Source organism: Mustela lutreola, chromosome 15, assembly GCF_030435805.1.
Source record: "Mustela lutreola isolate mMusLut2 chromosome 15, mMusLut2.pri, whole genome shotgun sequence".
Taxonomy (NCBI): Eukaryota; Metazoa; Chordata; class Mammalia; order Carnivora; family Mustelidae; genus Mustela; species Mustela lutreola.
Window position 1 is genome coordinate 5,412,452 of NC_081304.1, and position 17,834 is coordinate 5,430,285.

The following is a 17,834-nucleotide window of genomic DNA, read 5'->3' on the forward strand; positions in this document are numbered from 1 at the left end:
TCTATGCACTACTGGTGCTCATCACGGTAAGAGTCTCAGTGCTACATTTTGGGCAAACCCCTGAGCAGATCCCAAGCTCTATCTCTGGCCACAACTCTCCACCAAGCCCCCACCCTCGTCCCAAACAGGCTGCTAACATTTCATCGTTTCTGCCCCGCGGCTTCCTATCGGAGCAACCGCAGACCCGTGTCCAGGTGGGGGTTGGGACCCGCTTAAAGGTTCAGGATGCAGGCTGGTGAAAGAGGAAGTGGCGAGTGTCAGCCTCCGCATCCCAGGCTCAGGACTGAGGAAGCACCTGCTGAGGCCCACAATCCCGCTGCCGTCGGTCCTTCCGGGAGAGGCTGGCCACTGCCACCCTCCTTCAGTCTTCCACTGCTAACAGCTATCCCGGCGGGGCCAGTCTAGAAAAGGGGCCTGTAGAAAGCGACTCCCTGGTCACCACCAAACTTGGCTTTCTTGGTCTCAATTTACTCCGCGTGCTAGGCCCCTCTCGGAGACTCAGGATCAGGGTCTGACGCCCTCGCACAGAGGCAGGACTCTAGGACCTAGGAGAGCCCTTTGGGAAATCCAGGTCCGCTGGACGCGGGCTCCCCCAGCTCAGGCTGTAGGTGGACGGACGGGCCGGTGTGGGGAGCACAGAACGCGGCGCCAGGGTCGGGGAAGGGCAGCCCAGATCTTCCAGCCCAGCCAATACCGCTCTACTGGGCACCCGCCGGTCTTTCGCAAAGTCCGCCGCCTGCCCGGTGGGGGCGTCAGGGGGAGACGCGGCGGAGCGCGCCCAGCAGGTGGCTGGGGGCGGGAGGCGGGGCGGGGCGGGCCCGGCTCGGCGGGGGCGGGAGGAGCCCCGGGTGGGGGCGGGGGGCGCGTACAGGAATGCGCGCCGCCCCCGCGCCGCCCCGCCCCGAGCATCCCGCGCCTACCGGGCCTCGCTGCAGGGCAGGCGTCATGGCCGCTTCGAGACAGCCCCAGGCTGCGGAGCTGCTGGCCGAGGCCCGCAGAGCTTTCCGGGAGGAGTTCGGGGCCGAGCCCGAGCTGGCGGTGTCGGCGCCCGGCCGGGTCAACCTGATCGGGGAGCACACGGACTACAACCAGGGCCTGGTGCTGCCCATGGTGAGGGGCCGGGAGGGGAACCCCGAGCCTCCCCCGAGGCAGGGCAGGCCTGCGGCGCGCGGGGAGGTGCCTAGTCCCTGCATGGATGCTGGGCGGCCGCACCGAACTTTAGCCAACCTCCCCGGAGTTTGGGGGACGAGCGCATGGGAGAGACCCGGGGAGGGGGAGTTTCCCACGTGGGAAGGGAGAAAGCGGGGGATCCGCGAGGAAGTAAGCTAGGAGGGGGTGTGCCGACGCCTCGTCGCTCGAGCCCGCCCTCTGTAGACTGACGATCCTCGCCATCAATCTGGGAGCCACCTCGACTTGGGCCCCGACGGAGCATGCGGAAGGGGACGCTTCGGGCTCTGTCTTCCAGGGGCCCCCGACTGCAGACTTGAGGAAGCTAGCCCTAGAGCTCCGGGCCCAGCCGGTTCAGTTTACAGACAGGAAACTGAGGCCCAGAGAGGGCTACTGATTTGCTCAAGGTCACAGAGCTGATTCTTCCTGGGGCAGCGATTAGAGCTGGGGCCCTTTTCACCTGGTGCAGCTTGGCAAGTGAGTGGGTTCCGCGCGCACCTGAGACTACTCCACGATGGCAAGGCATCAGCTGGAGCTCCTCTGACTCTCTTTGCCTTCCGAGCTCTCCTCCCCCTCGCCCCATAGCTGGGAGCCCGTGTTCAGGGCAGAGTCCAGGACTGCACGTCTGCTGCTCCCGCCCTGCCTCTGAAGACACAGAGGCAGGACCCAAGCCCCCAGGGCCAACTCAGCACTCTGGTTCTTCCCAGAAACACCCCCCATTCCTTTCCTGTTGAGCCTCCAAGGGACTGAAACCTCTCATTCTTCAGAACTTTAGTATGGGAGGGAGCCTCCTTCACTGGTCAGCAGGCAGAAGCTTTACATACTCCCTGTCTCTCCCGCCAGGCGCTGGAGCTTGTGACTGTGCTGGTGGGCAGCCCCCGGGCGGATGGCCTTGTCTCCCTCCTCACCACCTCGGAGGATGCTGATGAACCCCGGCGGCTGCAGTTTCCGCTGCCCACAGCCCAGAGGTCACTGGAGCCCGGAACCCCCCGCTGGGCCAACTATGTCAAGGGAGTGATTCAGCACTACCCAGGTATGGGGCTGAGGCCAGGGTCAAGTTTGCACTAGTACTAGGAGCACCACCTCTCAGCTACAAAGCTCCTTAGCTCATCTAGTCCACCCTCCCGGTAGCTTGCAGGAGGAGGAGAGTATCCCCATTGTACAGATGATGAGACTGATGCCCAGAGAGGTTCCAGAACTTTCCCTCAACTGCCCATTAGATGATGGGAGGAGCCAGGATTCGAACCTCTAGCCCGCTGGCCTCCAGAGACCTAAACCAGGAGGAGAGCTAGGAAGACTGTGTGCCAGGTACCTCAGCTGCTGGTTAAGTAGCTTACCTTAGGAGGGTAGGATGAAGGGTGCTGGGCCCAAGGTGGCCTCTGACAATTGAGACCTGTCCCTGGAAGCAGCTTTCAGGCTGTCACCTCCCTTCATTGCTAAAATACTTGCCTTTTGCGGGCCTGTCGTCCCAGACGGCCCATCTCACCACCACCCGTTCTTTCCAGCTGCGCCCCTCCCTGGCTTCAGCGCAGTGGTGGTCAGCTCCGTGCCCCTGGGGGGTGGGCTGTCCAGCTCCGCGTCCCTGGAAGTGGCCACATACACCTTCCTGCAGCAGCTCTGCCCAGGTACTTCCTAGATCCCAGCCCCCGATCCAGCCCTCCTCTGCTTGTCAGAGCTTCCCTCTGCTGTGCCTTCGGGAAGGGTGTGGGGAACCTCCCTGGCGTGTCACTGGAGCTCCCATGGCTCCCAACCCACACACCCCCTCCTGGGCCCTAGCCTCCCCAAGTTCCCCTGTGCCGCAGACTCGGGGTCCATAGCTGCCCGGGCTCAGGTGTGTCAGCGGGCCGAGCACAGCTTCGCAGGGGTGCCCTGTGGCATCATGGACCAGCTCATCGCACTGTTGGGGCAGAAAGGCCACGCGCTGCTCATTGACTGCAGGTCAGGGGCTCCCCTTGTACCCTCCCCCCCATCATCAGGAGCTTCTGGGTGGAGCAGGGCCCCCTGGCTGCCCCGTGTGGCATGCGGACCCTTGGGCTTGTCCTCTTCCTCACTCCAACTCAATGCCAGGTCCCTGGAGACAAGCCTGGTGCCGCTGTCAGAACCCAAGCTGGCCGTGCTCATCACCAACTCCAATGTCCGCCACTCCCTGGGCTCCAGCGAGTACCCGCTGCGGCGGCAGCAGTGCGAAGAGGTGGCCCGGGCGCTGGGCAAGGAGAGCCTTCGGGAGGTGCGGCTGGAGGAGCTAGAGGGTGAGAGCTGGCTGGGGGCCCTGAGGGGCAGCCGGGCCCTCCGTGTAGCCTTGACCTTGCCACGAACCCCTCATTTCCAGGGACCTCCGCTATGCTCTGCCTGCTCCCCCAACCTTGTAGACCCGCCAACCTCAGCAGGGCTGCTTGGAATCTTCATATTGTTTTCTCCTTTTTTTTTTTTTAAAGATTTTATTTATTTGTTTGACAGAGAGATCACAAGTAGGCAGAGAGGCAGGCAGAGGGGCAGGGGGCGCAGGCTCCTTGCTGAGCAGAGAGCCCGATGCGGGTCTTGATCCTAGGATCCCGGGATCATGATCTGAGCCAAAGGCAGACACTTAACGACTGAGCCATCCAGGCGCCCTGTTTCTCTTTTTCTAACGTTATCTGAGAACTCTTACCTGGGCCGGCAGAGGCACGTCATCAGCAGGGCCTGTGAAAGCTACAGACAAGTTCGGCATACGAGTGTGCTGTAACATGACCATTTGCTGACGATTGCACATGACGCCGTGACGATCAGTTTCATACATAAGTGTCTCCGTGTTCTCTCGGTATTTTCTTAGGATTGGATTCAGAGGAGTAGGATTGCAGAGTCCAAAGGTGCATGTATCTGAATGGTTCCTGGTACATGTGGCCGGGAAGATAGTATATTTGATAGTTTGAAGCTCAGGTCAACATCCCCTTGTTCTGCCATACCGTGTAGAGCAGAGGCTGTTACTACTCTGCGTGTTTTGGATGAGGCAGTGCTGAGCCTCGAAGTGGGCAGCTCGGCCCCCAGCCTGTACTCTCAGCTGCGGGCCAGGCTGCTGGCCTCGGGAGCCGCGCGCTCCCTGGCAGGGTGCAGGTGCCCCTTGCCGGGACGCTGGCCAGCCCTGTGGGACTGTCTTGTCCTTCTTGGTGAACTATCCCGTTCAGAACTGCCCCGCCTGCTCATTGTAGGTGACCTTGACGGAGGTTTTCATGCTGGAACACGTTGGGCATCCCTCCGCTCCACTGCACACCTTCCCCACCACTCGTGTGTGGGGGGGTCTTCCCTCCCTGGGGACCCCAGTGCTGCCTCTGCCTTCTGCAGAGTCCTGTGTAAAAAGGCCTTTGCCTGGTTCCTATGCCCTGCCTGGCTCCTCTCTTGCTTGGAAACACGGCCAGTTCTCTTCTCTTTGAAAATTGAACCTCTTTCCTGTGCCATAATGCTCATGGCTCACTTTGTTGTCTATGTTCACTTCTCAGTCCTCAGCCGCCGCCGCCGCCACCTGGGGTTGGGGCCTGCAGCCCGTTGCTCCCCCGGCTGGAGCCTCCCCCCATTTCCACCTCTGGTTCCGGAGCCTCCACCTGATTCCCAATGGAACTCTGCATCCATCCTCCCCAGAGGCTTCCCCTGCTGACTTCCCCTTGGTGGTTATTTCTCACCCTTGTCACTGCTATGTGAGACCTTGGTCACCTGTGTCCTTATGTCCCCTCTCCCATCTCTGTCCCTTCCATGCCTTCCTCCCCCCACACCATGGCTTTCTGAGGATTTAGCGGCTGCTGTCTGGCTCCTGGTGCCTGGGTCTCCCAGCTCGGCCTCTCTGCCCAAGGTGGTCGCTTTGGTCACCTAGTTCAACGCTAAACCCTTGCCTGTTCCCAAACCGCCGTGGCCCTCAGAATTCAGCAGCAAAGCCTTTGGCAGTCAGGGCTGACCCTACCGAATCGGCTTGCTCTCCCCACCTCCGCATGAACTGGCGAGGACAGCCCAATGCTGGTGTGCCCTGCAGCTTGATGTGTGCCTGGGCTGCCCCCCGGCTCCGGGGCCCCAGCCTCTCCAGTGGAGGCTCCACTGGTGCTCCAGCATGAGCGGCAGCAGGAGGACTTCTCCCGCTTGCACTACCGTGGGCTCCGGGAGGCAGCCATGTGTTGCTCCTTAGCTTGGAAGCATCAAGGGTCTGGGGCTTCCCCTACTGTTTACTGAGCACCCACTGTGCACCAGGCCCCCTGCTGGGAGGGGGGGCTCTCTGTGGGTTCTCTCAATGTTTGCTGCGCCCCCAAGTGACTTTTTTTTTTTAATTTTATTTATTTATTTGACAGAGATCACAAGTAGGCAGAGAGGCAGGCAGAGAGAGAGAGGAGGAAGCAGGCTCCCTGCTGAGCAGAGAGTGTGACGCAGGGCTTGATCCCAGGACCCTGAGATCATGACCTGAGCCAAAGGCAGAGGCTTTAACCCACTGAGCCACCTAGCCGCCCCCCCCCCCCCCAAGTGACATTTTATAGTCGGGGGGTGGGGGAGAGACTCCGAACCTGAGTCACCAACACAAAGTTCTGGGCACAGCTTTGTCCGAATGAGGTCTCCCAACTCGCAGCCCACCCCCAGGCCACCGCCTGGCGTCCCCATCCCCACATCGGTAGGGGCTCAGAGGTGGTGGGTGGCAGGTCCGTTGACCCCGTTCCCTCCCCAGCTGGCAGAGACCTGGTGAGCAAGGAAGGCTTCCGGCGTGCGCGGCACGTGGTCGGTGAGATTCGGCGCACAGCCCAGGCGGCAGCCGCCCTGAGCCGTGGGGACTACCGAGCCTTTGGCCGCCTCATGGTGGAGAGCCACCACTCGCTCAGGTGAGGACCCTGGGGTGCCCAGATAGCCCAGGGTGAGGCTAAGCCCTGGGACGGGGCCATGCTAGGTCCTTCCTCCTGTCCTCCGTCCTCTCCGCAGGGATGACTATGAGGTGAGCTGTCCTGAGCTGGACCAGCTCGTCGAGGCTGCGCTGTCTGCACCCGGGGTTTACGGCAGCCGCATGACTGGTGGTGGCTTTGGAGGCTGCACCGTGACCCTGCTGGAGGCCGCCTCCACCTCCCAAGCCATGCAGCACATACAGGTGGGCGGGCGCCGGCACGCAGAGGTAGGAGGGGTGGGTTCCCAGGGCCATGCTGTGCTGAGACCCCCACCTGCCTCTCCCGCAGGAGCAGTATGCTGGCACCGCCACCTTCTACCTCTCTCAGGCGGCCGATGGCGCCAAGGTGCTGCACTGGTGAGGCCTTCCCCGGGGATGGCACCCGGTGGGCATGGGGCCTGCCAGGCAGCAAGGCACAAAGCTCCAGGCCCCGGACACCTGCCCTCTGCATCTGGGTGCTCAATAAATTTGTGCCTCCCACCACTGACCCGCCTGCCTGCCTCTAGAGGTGGGTGTGTGCTTGGGTATCCAAGGAGCAACGTCGGAAGCACTTCCCCCGTGCTGTGCAGGCTTTCCCTGGGAGAACGACTGGGCAGGGCCAATCGGTAGCAAAATCTTTTATTAAGTGTGGAACAAAGCAGGGGCCTTGTCATGCTGGTTCCAGCTCTTTGGTTACGTGCAAATGGGCTTGGGCCTGGGGTAGGGGCGTTGCTGCCAGAAGGGCCTTCTGGGACCTCTGCGCCCTTTATTCCTCCCAGAGGACACCTTCCGTCCTCCGTAGCCAGAGGCAGTGGCCCTGTGGTCAGCATTTGGGTGTGCTGAGCCGCGAGGAGTCCACGGGTGGAGGAGCCAAGCCAGAGCCAGAGAGAGGTGGCGGGGTGGGGGCCCAGGTTCCTGCACCCGGGTGGGTAAGGGTTGGGGGGCTCAGGTCTGGAAGAACTGTTGGTCCACCTGGGTGCTGAGCGTTCCACTGGTGGTCAGCGTCCGGCTCACAAACTCCTGGGTCACGTGGCGGGTAAGGGAGCCACCTGCTTCCAGGCGTTGGGTCCCTAGGCTCAGTCCATCTGCAGGGGAGGACGCACTGAAGGACTCTGCCTGGGGCCCCTGCCTCTCCTGCTCCGTGAGCTCCGTATCTCCCACTTCCCCGCAAGGAGAGCTGGATCCCCTGCCCAGTAACTCACCCAGTAGGAAGGGCTCGGTGGTACTGGTGTGGGTGGTGGTGATGCTACTGTACTCGCCTGGCAGTGAGTGTTGGAAGAGCCCAGCATGGCTGCCCAGTTGTGGGAAAGGGCCTGGCATGGGCAGATAGGCCAGTCAGAGATGAGGCCAAGAGAAGAGGTGGCCAGAGAAGGGGCAGGGGCTAAGAAGGGGTGAGGCAGCCTACCTCCATCCTGGGACTCAATGGTGATGATGCCCTCACGCTCTGGCCCGTAACCTTCGGTGGTCTTGGCCTGCACCTTGAACTTGTAGGGCACGTTCTCGCTGAGGCCCGGCACGGTCAGCCGGCTCTCAGGGCTGTCACCATCCACCAGGAACGTGGTGGCTGGCTCTGGACAGGGAACATGATGGCTTTAGCCTCTGCAGCTCCCTCTCCATCCCTCCCGTGGCCACCCCTGACCTGGGGGCAGGCAGTACCTCCTCCATGGGCCATCTCGCAGGTCACCAGGTAGCCAAGGATGTTCCCATCCGGCCTGCGTGGCCGCTCCCAGCTCAACTGCAGCGAGTCTGGGCTCAGGGCAGTAAACACCAGTGGGCCCGGGGCACTAGGTGTGCTCAAAGTGAAGGTGGAGCCTGGACATAGCAGAGCAAGGATGTCAGTGTCTGTGTCCGTAGGAGACCTCATGGAGGCAGCCACGCGGTGGGGAGGCAGCTCACCTGGCAGGGGGCAGAGTGGACTCTGGGGGTGCACCTGTGACTCAATGGTGATGACACCCTCGCGCTCTGGGCCCCAACCTTCTTGGCTCTGGGCCCGCACACGGAACACATAGGAATGGTTGGGCAGAAGGTCTTCCACCACCACTGACGTCTGGCTGGGGTTGGGGATGTTTAGGTGATACAGCTCTCCTGTGATGGGGGTGGGAGACAGGGGAGCAATATTATTCCCAGCCCCAGCCTGATCCCACACCTGTCCTAGGCTGCCACCAAGATCTAGTCATCGCTCACCCAGGATTAGTTGTGGTTTGGGGGCAGGTGGGATCAGCCTGGTATGGTATGGTTGGTTGTTTAGGTTGTACACTATACAAGGGATAAGTGCAGTCTAAAATTCCACTATGTTTTGGCTGTTGATGGGCCCCGGTCATGCTGCCGTGAGTTTGTCTTCCCAGGGAAGCCCCACTTCCCACCTCCCATGCCAGCAGAGGCTCTAGGTCCCCTAGGCCAGTGAAGCCTTGTTAGGCAAAACCTAGCAGAGGGAATAACCTGGAGAGAGGCCCAGGGAGGTGGATGAGAACTCCGGAGAGAGAAGGCCATGAAGGGCAGTGAGGAGCATGGAAGAGAGACTCCGAAAGTCTGGTGGGGATCATTAGCGTTTGAGGGATTTGGAGGGATTCCTATCCAGCTGGATGCTCCAAAGTGTCCCGACCCGGAGCTGAGCCTGGCAAGACATCACCCCCGCAGCCCCGGCAACAGCAGCTGTGCCTCACCGCCGCTCAGCAGCTGGTACTCCACGCTGTAACCCTGCAGCACCTGCTCGCACTGTGGCTCCTGCCAGCTCACTTTCAGAGATGTGGGTCCCAGGGCCGAGAACACCAGGCGGGTGGGTGTGTTGGGCACACCGGCAGCCAAGCGGGGGTCTGAAGATGGGAGGCCATGGTCAGTTTGTGGCGGGGCTCCCTGGGCGGGACCTCTGTCCCCTGACCTCCCTGGGCTGTCAGGTCTCTGCTCAGCACCCGCCTGGCAGCTCGCTCACCCTGCCACACCCTGGCCAGGCCACCCAGCCCCTCCCGCCCGTCTCAGAGTGGCTGTGGGCTCGAGGGTGAGCACCGTGAGATGGCCCTCCCCCACTGGTCTGGCGCCTCTCCTCCCCCAGCCCAGCGCCCCTGGAAGGACAGAGGCTGGATGAGGCATCAGCACTGATGGGGGTGGAATGGAGGGTGAGATGCTGGGTCTGGGCACGGGCACGGCTGCAATGAGCAGATGGATGACAGATGGAGCAGGACAGCTGTGGAGACACGGGGTGGCCATCCCTGTACTACCTGGGCGGATGGGCGCTGCTGGCTGCCCAGCCAGGATTATAGTGTCCCGTGAGTCCCCAGAGGGAGGGAACCCCTTCATCTGAGCCCGACTCAGGGCCCCCAGGGCCCAGGACAGCGGAAGCCTGCTCCTCCCCTCTTCCCAGATGGGAGGGAGGCCTGCGGCAGGACAAAACAAGAGTGAGCGCGCGGGAAGGGTGTGTTGGAGGATGGGCGGCGGGAACAGAACCCCAAGCCTGCTGGAGCTGGAAGAGAAGAGGGGTCCGGGGGAGACGCAGGGCTGGTGGCAGACACTCACTGTGGGAGGAGATGGAGGAGAGGGTAGAGTAGTCTCTGGGCAGCGTGGCGGAGTGGGAGTTCTCTGTGCGGGTCAGCGAGTGGTAGTCACGCGTGAGGGTGGAGGACGTGCTCAGCACCCGGTGCGGCAGGTGCGGGCTCAGGTGGGTGCCGTAGGCAGCGTTGGCCACAGTCATCCTGTGCAGGGAGTTGGCACTGCCCGGGAAGGCAAAGTCCATCCGCCCGTTCACCAGGTGCTCTGCAGGAGGAGAGCAGGGTCACGGGGACAGACCTGTACCAGACCCAGAGCCCCGTGGGGCAGGCTGCCCTGGGAATTCCTAGGATTACCTATGGGGGGTGGTTGGTGGTGGCGTAAAGAAACCCAGCCTTCCTTGGCCACCAGGGACAGAAGGTCTGTGTTCCTGGTGGGGTCCCAAGGGGCCACACAGGCTTCTACAGCCCATGTCCTGCTGGTGTTCAGGATGCCAGTGTGGATAGTCTGAGGGTTGCTGACCCCAGCTAGGAGACCTTGTAGTTAGCCCTGCCTTGGGGGGTGGGGTGGCAAATGTCTGCCCTGTGTCCCTTCAGGCCTCTGAGGGGTCTCCTTGGGTACTACAGCTTGTCCCCTGGACACAACAGATTTATGAGGTCATACACTGCTGTGGGTGGTCCTGCTTTGAGGCCAGCCAAATGCCTGCCTTAGGGGTCCGTTGGCTCTGGGGGTCGTCCTGGCACAGCGGCACCTGCCCAGGCCGGCGGGGAGCCTTCCTGGGCAGCCTGGCTACAGGAGGCTCGGGCCAGGCCCAGGCAGCCAAGGAACGTGCCTAGCTGGGTGCGGGGTCGGGGCAGGCCGGGCAAGCCCGTCACCTCCAGGGGGCCTGGGTGTGGCGCCGCGGGCTAGGCCGCCACCCTCCCCGCCCGTGCCCGCGTCCGAGCGGTCGTCTGGGGGGCCGCGGGGCGGCTCGCCGTCGGAGGAGCGCCCGCTGCTGGCCGACAGGCGCGGGATGAGCTCCGGGGGCAGCCGCCACGTGATGCGCCGCAGGTCCAGCTCCTCCCCCAGCAGGGGCTCGAACTTCCAGCCGCCGCCTTGGGAACAACGAAGGGCCGCGTTGGCACCGCCAGCGGCTGCGGGCGGCTGCGGGAGGGGGCGCGGCGGGGCGGAGACCAGCGACGTGAGCCGGTCCTCGGGCTCTCCGGAATCCGAGTGTGCGGGAGGGGCGCGGGTGGTCGCGCAGCAGGCGATGGCCGGGACCCTCGGCCCCTGAGCGGAAGAGGAGCCCTTCCGTGGGAGCTGGGGCAGCCGGGGCTGCGGCTGGTGAGGCAAGACGCCCCCCCGGGGTGGCGCTGGCTCTGTCACCGGCTCTGTCACCTCGGTTTCTTATCTGTGGACTGGAGAAAGTAACCTCTCCCCTGCCTGCCTCCCAGGGACAGTTCCAGAAGCCACAGAGTGCGTCCCAGGTAGAGTTAGGCCCTGAGTTTGGGCACCTGATTCATACCTGCTGCGCTTTCTCACAGCTTCAAAACCCCCACAACCTTTGGGCTTGGGTTCCTTAAGCCCAAGCTCAACCCTGCCAGGGCAAAGATGGAAGAGAGCAGGACTCCCGGAGGACTGTGACTGCTGGCATGGTATGACAGGCAGCAGAGCACTACAGATCAGAGCACTGAGGCACAGAGAGGGTGAGCAGTCCATCTGATGTCCCACAGCGGAGCTGCGCTCAAACTGAGTGCCAGGGAGGCCAGCCGAGGGCCATTTATCCCACGCTGCGGGGAGTCAGGGGGGAGGGCAGGGCAGGGGGCCATGCCTGCCACCTCCCACATGGCCTTGTCCCTGGGAGGTGGCCTGGATGACCTGAGTCCACGGCACAGCCTTCCAGGTGTGAGGCTGTGTTCCCGCATGGGCCCGTGTATGTGGGTGCCTCTGCTCCCCGGCAAGTCTGTTGGCCTGTGCTTATACACAGATGTGTGCACAACTGTCTGTGGGCAACGCTGGCTTTGTCCCCTCTGTCCCCCATGCCAGCGGGGCACCTGCCAAGTAGCAGGCTCTGCCGATACCCGTGTGGAACCGAGAGGGGCTTCTGGTCTTGCTCTCTATGCCCGGTGGTCACTGGCCCCTTTGCTTTCTCTGGACACCAAGGACCGCCCCACCTCCTCCCCGAGACTTGCTGTCACGGATCCCAGACCCACTCACCAGTGTCATCGGAGACGCTAGGCCTCTGGCTGCCAGCAGGGGAGCGGAGAACGTCATCGCTGTACATGAGGAAGCTTTCGTAGTCTTCCCCGCACTGGGCGTCCACAATGGGGATGTCCGGGATGATGGGGACTGCAGGAGGGGGAGGGGTGAACCAGGGCCCCAGCCCTGGCCTCCCAGCTTCCTCTGTCCCGCCTGCCCCCCTCCTCTGCTCCCCGCCCCCACTCACTGGACATGGGTCGCTTGGGCTGGGTGGCCAGGTTGATGATGGCCTCCCGCTCTGGGCCCCAGCCTGCCCCATTGCGCGCCTTCACCGTGTAGCGGTATGGCTGGGACTCCCGAAGGTTCTCAATGAGCAGCGTCCGCTTCTTGGGACTGTCCACCAATACCTTCTTCATGGGCCCGATGGGTCCTGGGGCAGGGAGAGCGCCTCAGACGGGTCATTCTAGCTTCCTGCCTGGCCTAGCCCCGCTCTGATGCAGCAGCCCCCCGTGTGGGCTCTTTACTTCCCAGAGAGAGCACAGGAGACAAGCTGGGAGCAAGCAGCTGCGGGAATCCCGGGTCACGCCAAGCCCTGAGAACCTGGGCAAGACTGGTTTCAAGAAGTGTCACCGACTCTCTGAAGGGCTCATCCTTAAGTGGCAGAGCGAGGACAAGACTCAAGGTGGCTTCAATGTCACCTCTAGGATTGGCGCTGCGATGGCCCTGTGTCCAGGGCACCTCCACTGGACACATGTTTTGGCGGTGAAGGCGTAGGTGCCTCGTTGCCCACCGCCAGACCCCAGGTGCTGAGGGCAGAGATGGCCCAACACCCACCACAGTTGCCATGGGGTCCTCTTACCCTAACCCACGAGCACCTAGAAGGGTGGACACACAGCCCTGGCAGAAAGGAGAACGTGACCCCCGTAGCTCAGGGCAAGTTCCGGGTTTAGGCCCAGGCCCAACCAAGAAGGGGTCTGCCGTGGGGTGGCTCAGTTGTTAGGTGTCTGCCTTCAGCTTAGGCCCTGATCCCGGGGTCCTGGGATCAAGCCTCGCATCGGGCTCCCGGCTCAATGGGAAGCCTGCTTCTCCCTCCCCCACTCCCCCTGCTTGTGTTCCCTCTCTCGCTGTGTCTATCTGTCAAATAAATACACAAAATCTTTAAAAAAAAAGAGAGAGAGAAAATAAAAAAGAAGGGGTCTGCCCTGCTGGAAGGCTTCTGGGAAACCAGAGAAGGCACAAAAGACTGGAGGCCAGAAAAGGTCCCCATCTCCAAAGAGGTCCAAAGGAGGCTTCTGGAAAATGATACCTCATAAGCTTAGTGTTGGCCCCTAGCAAACAACTGTGCTTTAAAAGAAATGGCTGGTGGAGGCCTCTCAGCCCGGAGGAGGTCTCTAGCTTCCAAGGTGGGCACTGTTTCTTGGCCCACCCCTCACATCCCTGTCAGCTAGAGGGAGAGAGGGAGAGGGGCACCCGCCAAAGTCCTGATGCCTTCGGCCAGGTGGGCCATCTGGTGCATTCCAGGACACAGCGGAGACCTCAGCAGGCTGAAGCCATGGCTGAAATCATCGGAAATGAGCTTTCGACAGGATACATATCAGTCCTGGGATTAGAGGCATAACAGTGTCTCTGTAATAGTGGTCATGGGTGGGTTAGAAACCCAGGATGCACCAAAGGTGGGACGCAGCTGGTGATGCCGTGTGTGGTCTGCTTGGCTGCTAAAGAGCAACAAATCTGACATCTGGAATGATCTCTCGGCTCTCCACCCTACTGGGCTGTGCCGGGAGTGCTGAGCCTGACCCGCGTTAAGGCCCAGAGGTCGTATGCGATGGTGAGCTCCCCGTCCCTGGGACGGACCAAGGAGAAGCGAGGGCACAAGGAGGAGGTCCCTGCACCAGGTGGCCGTGGAGCTGATTCCCCTCACTGCCTCGTCTTGGAAATTGGTGCGGTTACCCACCCTCTCCTCCCTTCCAGGCCTGGGAGGAAATAACGATGCGGCCAAGTAAAATGTTACATAAGCTGGGCTAAAATAAATGTTTATCTGAAACTCAGGGTATCCTCTATTTGCTAAATCTGGCAACTCTTCTTTGGCCCCAGTAGAACCATGCGAAAATGAGGCACCCTGATTCCCTGTATGGGAAGGCACCCCTGATCGGTCGACCTCACTGCACACCTGTCTCACGCCTCCTGTCCCCACCTGCCCTGTGTGCTTCTGCGCTTGGCCTTGGCACGGGGCCAGCCCAAACCTGACCGCAAACCTGATGATGCCTCAGGCAGCCATGGGGGCGGGCCACAGGGATGCCATAACTTCCCTCCTGCTCTTTGTCCCCTCCCCTTCCTGCTGTCCCCAGGGGGTGGGGGGAGTGGGGGGGTGGTTGGAGGGGTCCAGGTCCTTACGGTTGTCCTCGTTGACCAAGCCATAGCAGACCTCATAGGCCGTGATTTCACCATTGGTCTCCGCGGGCTCAGCCCAGCTCAGCTGGGTCACGGTGGAGGAGACGACGTTGAAGGCCAGCCGCCCTGGCTCACTGGGTACTGGGGCAGGGGAGGGGGGCAGTACAGGTAGAAAGCTGTCAGCAGCAGCAGAGGGAGGGCCGGGTTCTGGGAGGTGCTGGGGGAGGGGGGCAGAGCCGGGCATCAGGGTAGTCAGGGACAGACACAGGTGGTGTGGCCTCACCTTCCTGGTGTGTGCGGCAGGACACCAAGGAGCTGTAGGGGCCCTCGCCCTGGGGCCCGTAGGCGCACACCTTCATCTCATAGTCGCAATACGGGTACAGGTTGGTGAGCTCTGCCGAGGGCACCTTGCTGTCAAGCAGGTGGGCTTCGGACTCAGGGTCACCCTGGATCCAATATTTGACCTGCCCCCGGGGGAGGAACAGGTCAGTGGGTAGCGGCAGTGGCCAGAGCTGCTCGTCCCTCCACGGACCTCCTGCTCTTATCGTCCCCTTTGAGCAGATGAGACACCGAGCGGTTGGTGACTTGCCAGGTTCACACAACAGGGCTGGGACAGAACTGGGGTGTCTCCGGGGTGGGTCGAGGGGCCACATTCCGGGAAGGAGGGCAAATGTCTGAAAACGTCAGGGATGGGTCTTTCCTCTTCCCTGGGCAGATGGCGGTTCCCCCTGTCCCCGGTGGGCCAAGCATGCCCTCTCCACCACCTCAGGGGCCCTCTGGCCGCAGGTGGCTCACGTCCCCAGCGGATACCAGGCCTCCCCCTCCACACCCCTCTGCCTTCCACCTTACCCTGTACCCTGCTGGCTTGCCAGGAGGGGGTAGCCAGTTGAAGTGGATTTTCCGGGACCCGGCAGCCTTGGCGTTGGGGTTCTGTGGGGCGCCCAGGTCACCATGGTGAGGGAATGATGCCAGTGTCTGGCTTGTGAAGTTCCGGTCCAGTTCGTCTGTAGGGAGCCAAGCCTGAGCGGGGCAGCCAGCTCAGCCACCCCCTCTTTGATGGAGGCAAGAATCCACCCTCGCCGCCAGGGGGCTCTCCCCCACCCTTGCCCACCAGCACTCAGAGGACAGCTGTCCCCCCAGACCTGTATTTTTACTTGCCAAGACTGGCAGCCTCCGTGAAGAGGCCCCCCACCCCCAGCCCTCCCTCTGCACCTGCTTAACCACATCCCTGGCTCGGCGCACCTGGGTCCCCAATGGTGACGGTGGCTGAGTGGGGCTGGCCCAGCCGGGCCCCAAACTTGGGATTGGTGAGCTGAATGTGGAAGCGGCGGGTCTGGCGGCCCCGCAGGAGGGAGTCCATCTCCTGTAGCTCCAGGAGCTTCACCTGTAATTCCTTCCAGGTCTCCCCAGGTTGGAAGAGCAGCTCACCCTCTGCGGGGATGTAGTCCTGGGAGTGGGGTGGGGTTAGGGTCAGACGGGCCCTCCATCCCGATCTTGTATATCCGACAGAGACCACCCCACATGGACACGAAATGGCTTATGTTGCTACAGCACCTCCCTGCTCCCTCCAACCCGCCCCATGCATCAAGCACTCTACAAATACTAGCTCATTTGACCCCCACAGCTGTGAGTTGGAGCTACTACTGTCCCCCGTTCACAGATGGGGAACCGAGGCACACACAGGTGGAGAAACTTGCCCAAGTTTGCACAGGTAATTGTGGTAGAGCTGAGCTTTGAACCAAGACCCAGAGCTGGGGATGTGAACATACAGAGAGTCCCACACTGGCAGGCTCCACCCAGGGAGGAGGAACCCCTGCCCCCAAATGTAGCTCTGAAGTTTGGGATCCCACCAGGCCCCAGGCCTTGCCTTCTGGGTAGGATGCCTCCATCAGCTCCAGCTTTCTTCTTTCTTTTCTTTTCCTTTTTTTTTTTTTTTAAGCTTTTATTTATTTGAGAGAGAGAGAGAGAGAGAGAGAGCAGGGGTAGGGTCATAGGGAGAGGAAGAAGAAGACACCCTGTTGAGCAGGGAACCCGCCACGGGTCTCGATCCCAAGACCCTGAGACCATGACCTGACCCAAAGGCAGATGCTTAATTGACTGAGCCACCCAGGCACCCCTCCAGCTTTCTGCATTCAAAGCATCAGAACTCTCCTGAGTTTCTGGAACGCGAGTGTAGTAGAATGGGGCCATCAGCTGCAACTGGGGTGCGCTGTGACCACTAGGTGGCGCTGCAAACTAACATTTCAAGCCCAGGCCCAGCAGGGGGCAAATTCACGGAAATTTAAGGAAAGCAGGAGTTCCCTGCTAGAACATTTCCAAAGTCAAAGTCACAAAAGACAAAGCAGGAGAATTGTACCAAATTAAAAGAGTGGGGTGAGGGAAAGAGGTATCAAGGACATTGTGAGGACATGTGAACAAGGGGAGATCTGAATATGGACCGGTTATTAGATAATGCAACACTGTGAGCTTTCTTAAAGTTGATAATGACAACGTTGTGTAGCATAGCCTTGTTCTCAGCAGGAGCCTTCATGCTTACTTTGAATAGTTCGTCAAACAAAATGAAATGGAACACAACTCTCTCTCCCTGGGTCTCTACAGTTACAGATAAGAGACCTACATCCATGCATAATTCTGTGTCTAGGTACGGGCATCTTGTAGGGAAGGAGAGAGAGAAAACCAGTATTAGTTGGCGACTCTCTGTAAAGGGTAAGTGGGTGCTGATTTTATTAGTCTTTTCTTTTCTCTGCAGGCTTGAAGTTTTTCAAAATAGAAAGTTGGGGAATAATAATAATGTATCTAAAAACACATAAATACCAAGTATCTTTATAAAAGCACACAGGATTGCCAGAATCTCTTAAATAATACGGTGTATTCAGTAAAACTTACGGACCTACAATTCTTTGGAACTTTCACTGGGATTACGAGAGTGATGATGGGAACTGTTCGAGACTAAAAGGCAGAAGAGGGTGCGGCCAGCCTGCCGGAGCCGGAGCTCGTGCACATGCTCCCCTGCGTTTGCCTAACAGGCCTGTGGGCCCAGGGAGACCACATTCTATTACTCGCTGAGTCAACTGCTGGTATAAATATTTTTAGCTTGTACATGTTGATAATAAATTCAGAAACACAAACCTGGAAGCCAACACAGCACATGCAACACCTGGGTTTGGTTCTTCCCAGAGACTCGGGCCCCGTGACAGAGGGCACCGGGCCCGTGTGCCAGGCACTCCCTGCCTTCAAGGGTTGCCTCTTGCTCCTGGCCCTGGGAGGGCCTGCCAGGCAAACTGAGACAGTTCCTTGGGGAGTCTGCCCAGGGGCCATGTGGCCTCTGATCCCACATCTAGAAGCCCAAAGCCCTGGGGGTGGTGGCTCAGTCGGTTAAGCATCAAACTCCTGATTTCGGCTCGGGTCATGACCTCAGGGTCCTGGGATCGAGCCCCGCATTGGGCTCCGTCCTTGGCACGGAGTCTGCTTGTCCCTCTCCCTCTGCCCCTCCTCACTGCTCATTCTCGCTCTCAAATAAATAAATAGATAAATAAACAAACAAATAAAATCTTAAGGGGGAAAAAAAAGAAGCCTAAAGCCCCAGGATTGGGGCAGATAGAGAAGTCCATTTCAGTCTGAAGGGTCTGGCAGCCCTGAGACCCTTGGTTTGTTGGAAGGAGACATGAATGATCTAGATGTGTCGCTGGCAGTGATGGGGCCTCACTGACCTCAGGCACCACAGGCCCTTTCGGGGAGCGAGACACCGCTGCTGCCA

The 17,834-nt window shown here is 60.6% G+C and overlaps 2 protein-coding genes and 1 long non-coding RNA gene across 11 annotated transcripts in view; 2 read left to right on the forward strand and 1 right to left on the reverse strand.

Annotated features, from left to right (window-relative positions):
- The first annotated feature begins 889 nt into the window (after window positions 1-889).
- On the forward strand, window positions 890-6,532 carry GALK1 (galactokinase 1). Its single transcript, XM_059150324.1, has 8 exons — window positions 890-1,110; window positions 2,011-2,200; window positions 2,673-2,792; window positions 2,970-3,105; window positions 3,235-3,416; window positions 5,843-5,993; window positions 6,091-6,253; window positions 6,339-6,532. Exons 1-8 carry the CDS (start codon window positions 946-948, stop codon window positions 6,408-6,410), a joined length of 1,179 nt encoding a protein of 392 aa, XP_059006307.1. The 5' UTR covers window positions 890-945; the 3' UTR covers window positions 6,411-6,532.
- Window positions 6,533-6,651: 119 nt separating this feature from the next.
- Window positions 6,652-17,834, reverse strand: part of ITGB4 (integrin subunit beta 4) — a 29,938-nt gene continuing 18,755 nt past the window's right edge. For 3 of the 9 annotated variants that reach the window (XM_059150241.1, XM_059150238.1, XM_059150240.1), the window contains 15 exons: window positions 15,320-15,524; window positions 14,927-15,081; window positions 14,361-14,541; window positions 14,081-14,218; window positions 11,934-12,116; window positions 11,705-11,836; window positions 10,384-10,602; window positions 9,539-9,775; window positions 9,244-9,399; window positions 8,692-8,841; window positions 7,925-8,113; window positions 7,685-7,840; window positions 7,434-7,598; window positions 7,231-7,341; window positions 6,652-7,113 (listed from right to left, as the gene is read on the reverse strand). In XM_059150241.1, the coding sequence (XP_059006224.1) occupies window positions 6,974-7,113; window positions 7,231-7,341; window positions 7,434-7,598; window positions 7,685-7,840; window positions 7,925-8,113; window positions 8,692-8,841; window positions 9,244-9,399; window positions 9,539-9,775; window positions 10,384-10,602; window positions 11,705-11,836; window positions 11,934-12,116; window positions 14,081-14,218; window positions 14,361-14,541; window positions 14,927-15,081; window positions 15,320-15,524 (2,517 nt within the window). In that variant the 3' untranslated portion in view covers window positions 6,652-6,973. The remainder of the gene's footprint in view (window positions 7,114-7,230; window positions 7,342-7,433; window positions 7,599-7,684; window positions 7,841-7,924; window positions 8,114-8,691; window positions 8,842-9,243; window positions 9,400-9,538; window positions 9,776-10,383; window positions 10,603-11,704; window positions 11,837-11,933; window positions 12,117-14,080; window positions 14,219-14,360; window positions 14,542-14,926; window positions 15,082-15,319; window positions 15,525-17,834) is intronic. The other 6 variants (XM_059150246.1, XM_059150245.1, XM_059150247.1 and 3 more) reach the window with 3 other exon arrangements.
- LOC131817021 (uncharacterized) lies at window positions 10,600-12,878 on the forward strand. Its single transcript, XR_009348281.1, has 2 exons — window positions 10,600-11,193; window positions 11,651-12,878. It is a non-coding gene; the product is annotated as an uncharacterized LOC131817021 (long non-coding RNA).

Bases quoted from the DNA above. Each gene is read 5' to 3' on its own strand.
- GALK1 (XM_059150324.1), top strand. From the start codon at position 946: ATGGCCGCTTCGAGACAGCCCCAGGCTGCGGAGCTGCTGGCCGAGGCC. The intron at 2,201-2,672 runs GTATGGGGCTGA...CGTTCTTTCCAG, and splicing joins AGTGATTCAGCACTACCCAG to CTGCGCCCCTCCCTGGCTTC. The intron at 3,417-5,842 runs GTGAGAGCTGGC...TTCCCTCCCCAG, and splicing joins GCGGCTGGAGGAGCTAGAGG to CTGGCAGAGACCTGGTGAGC.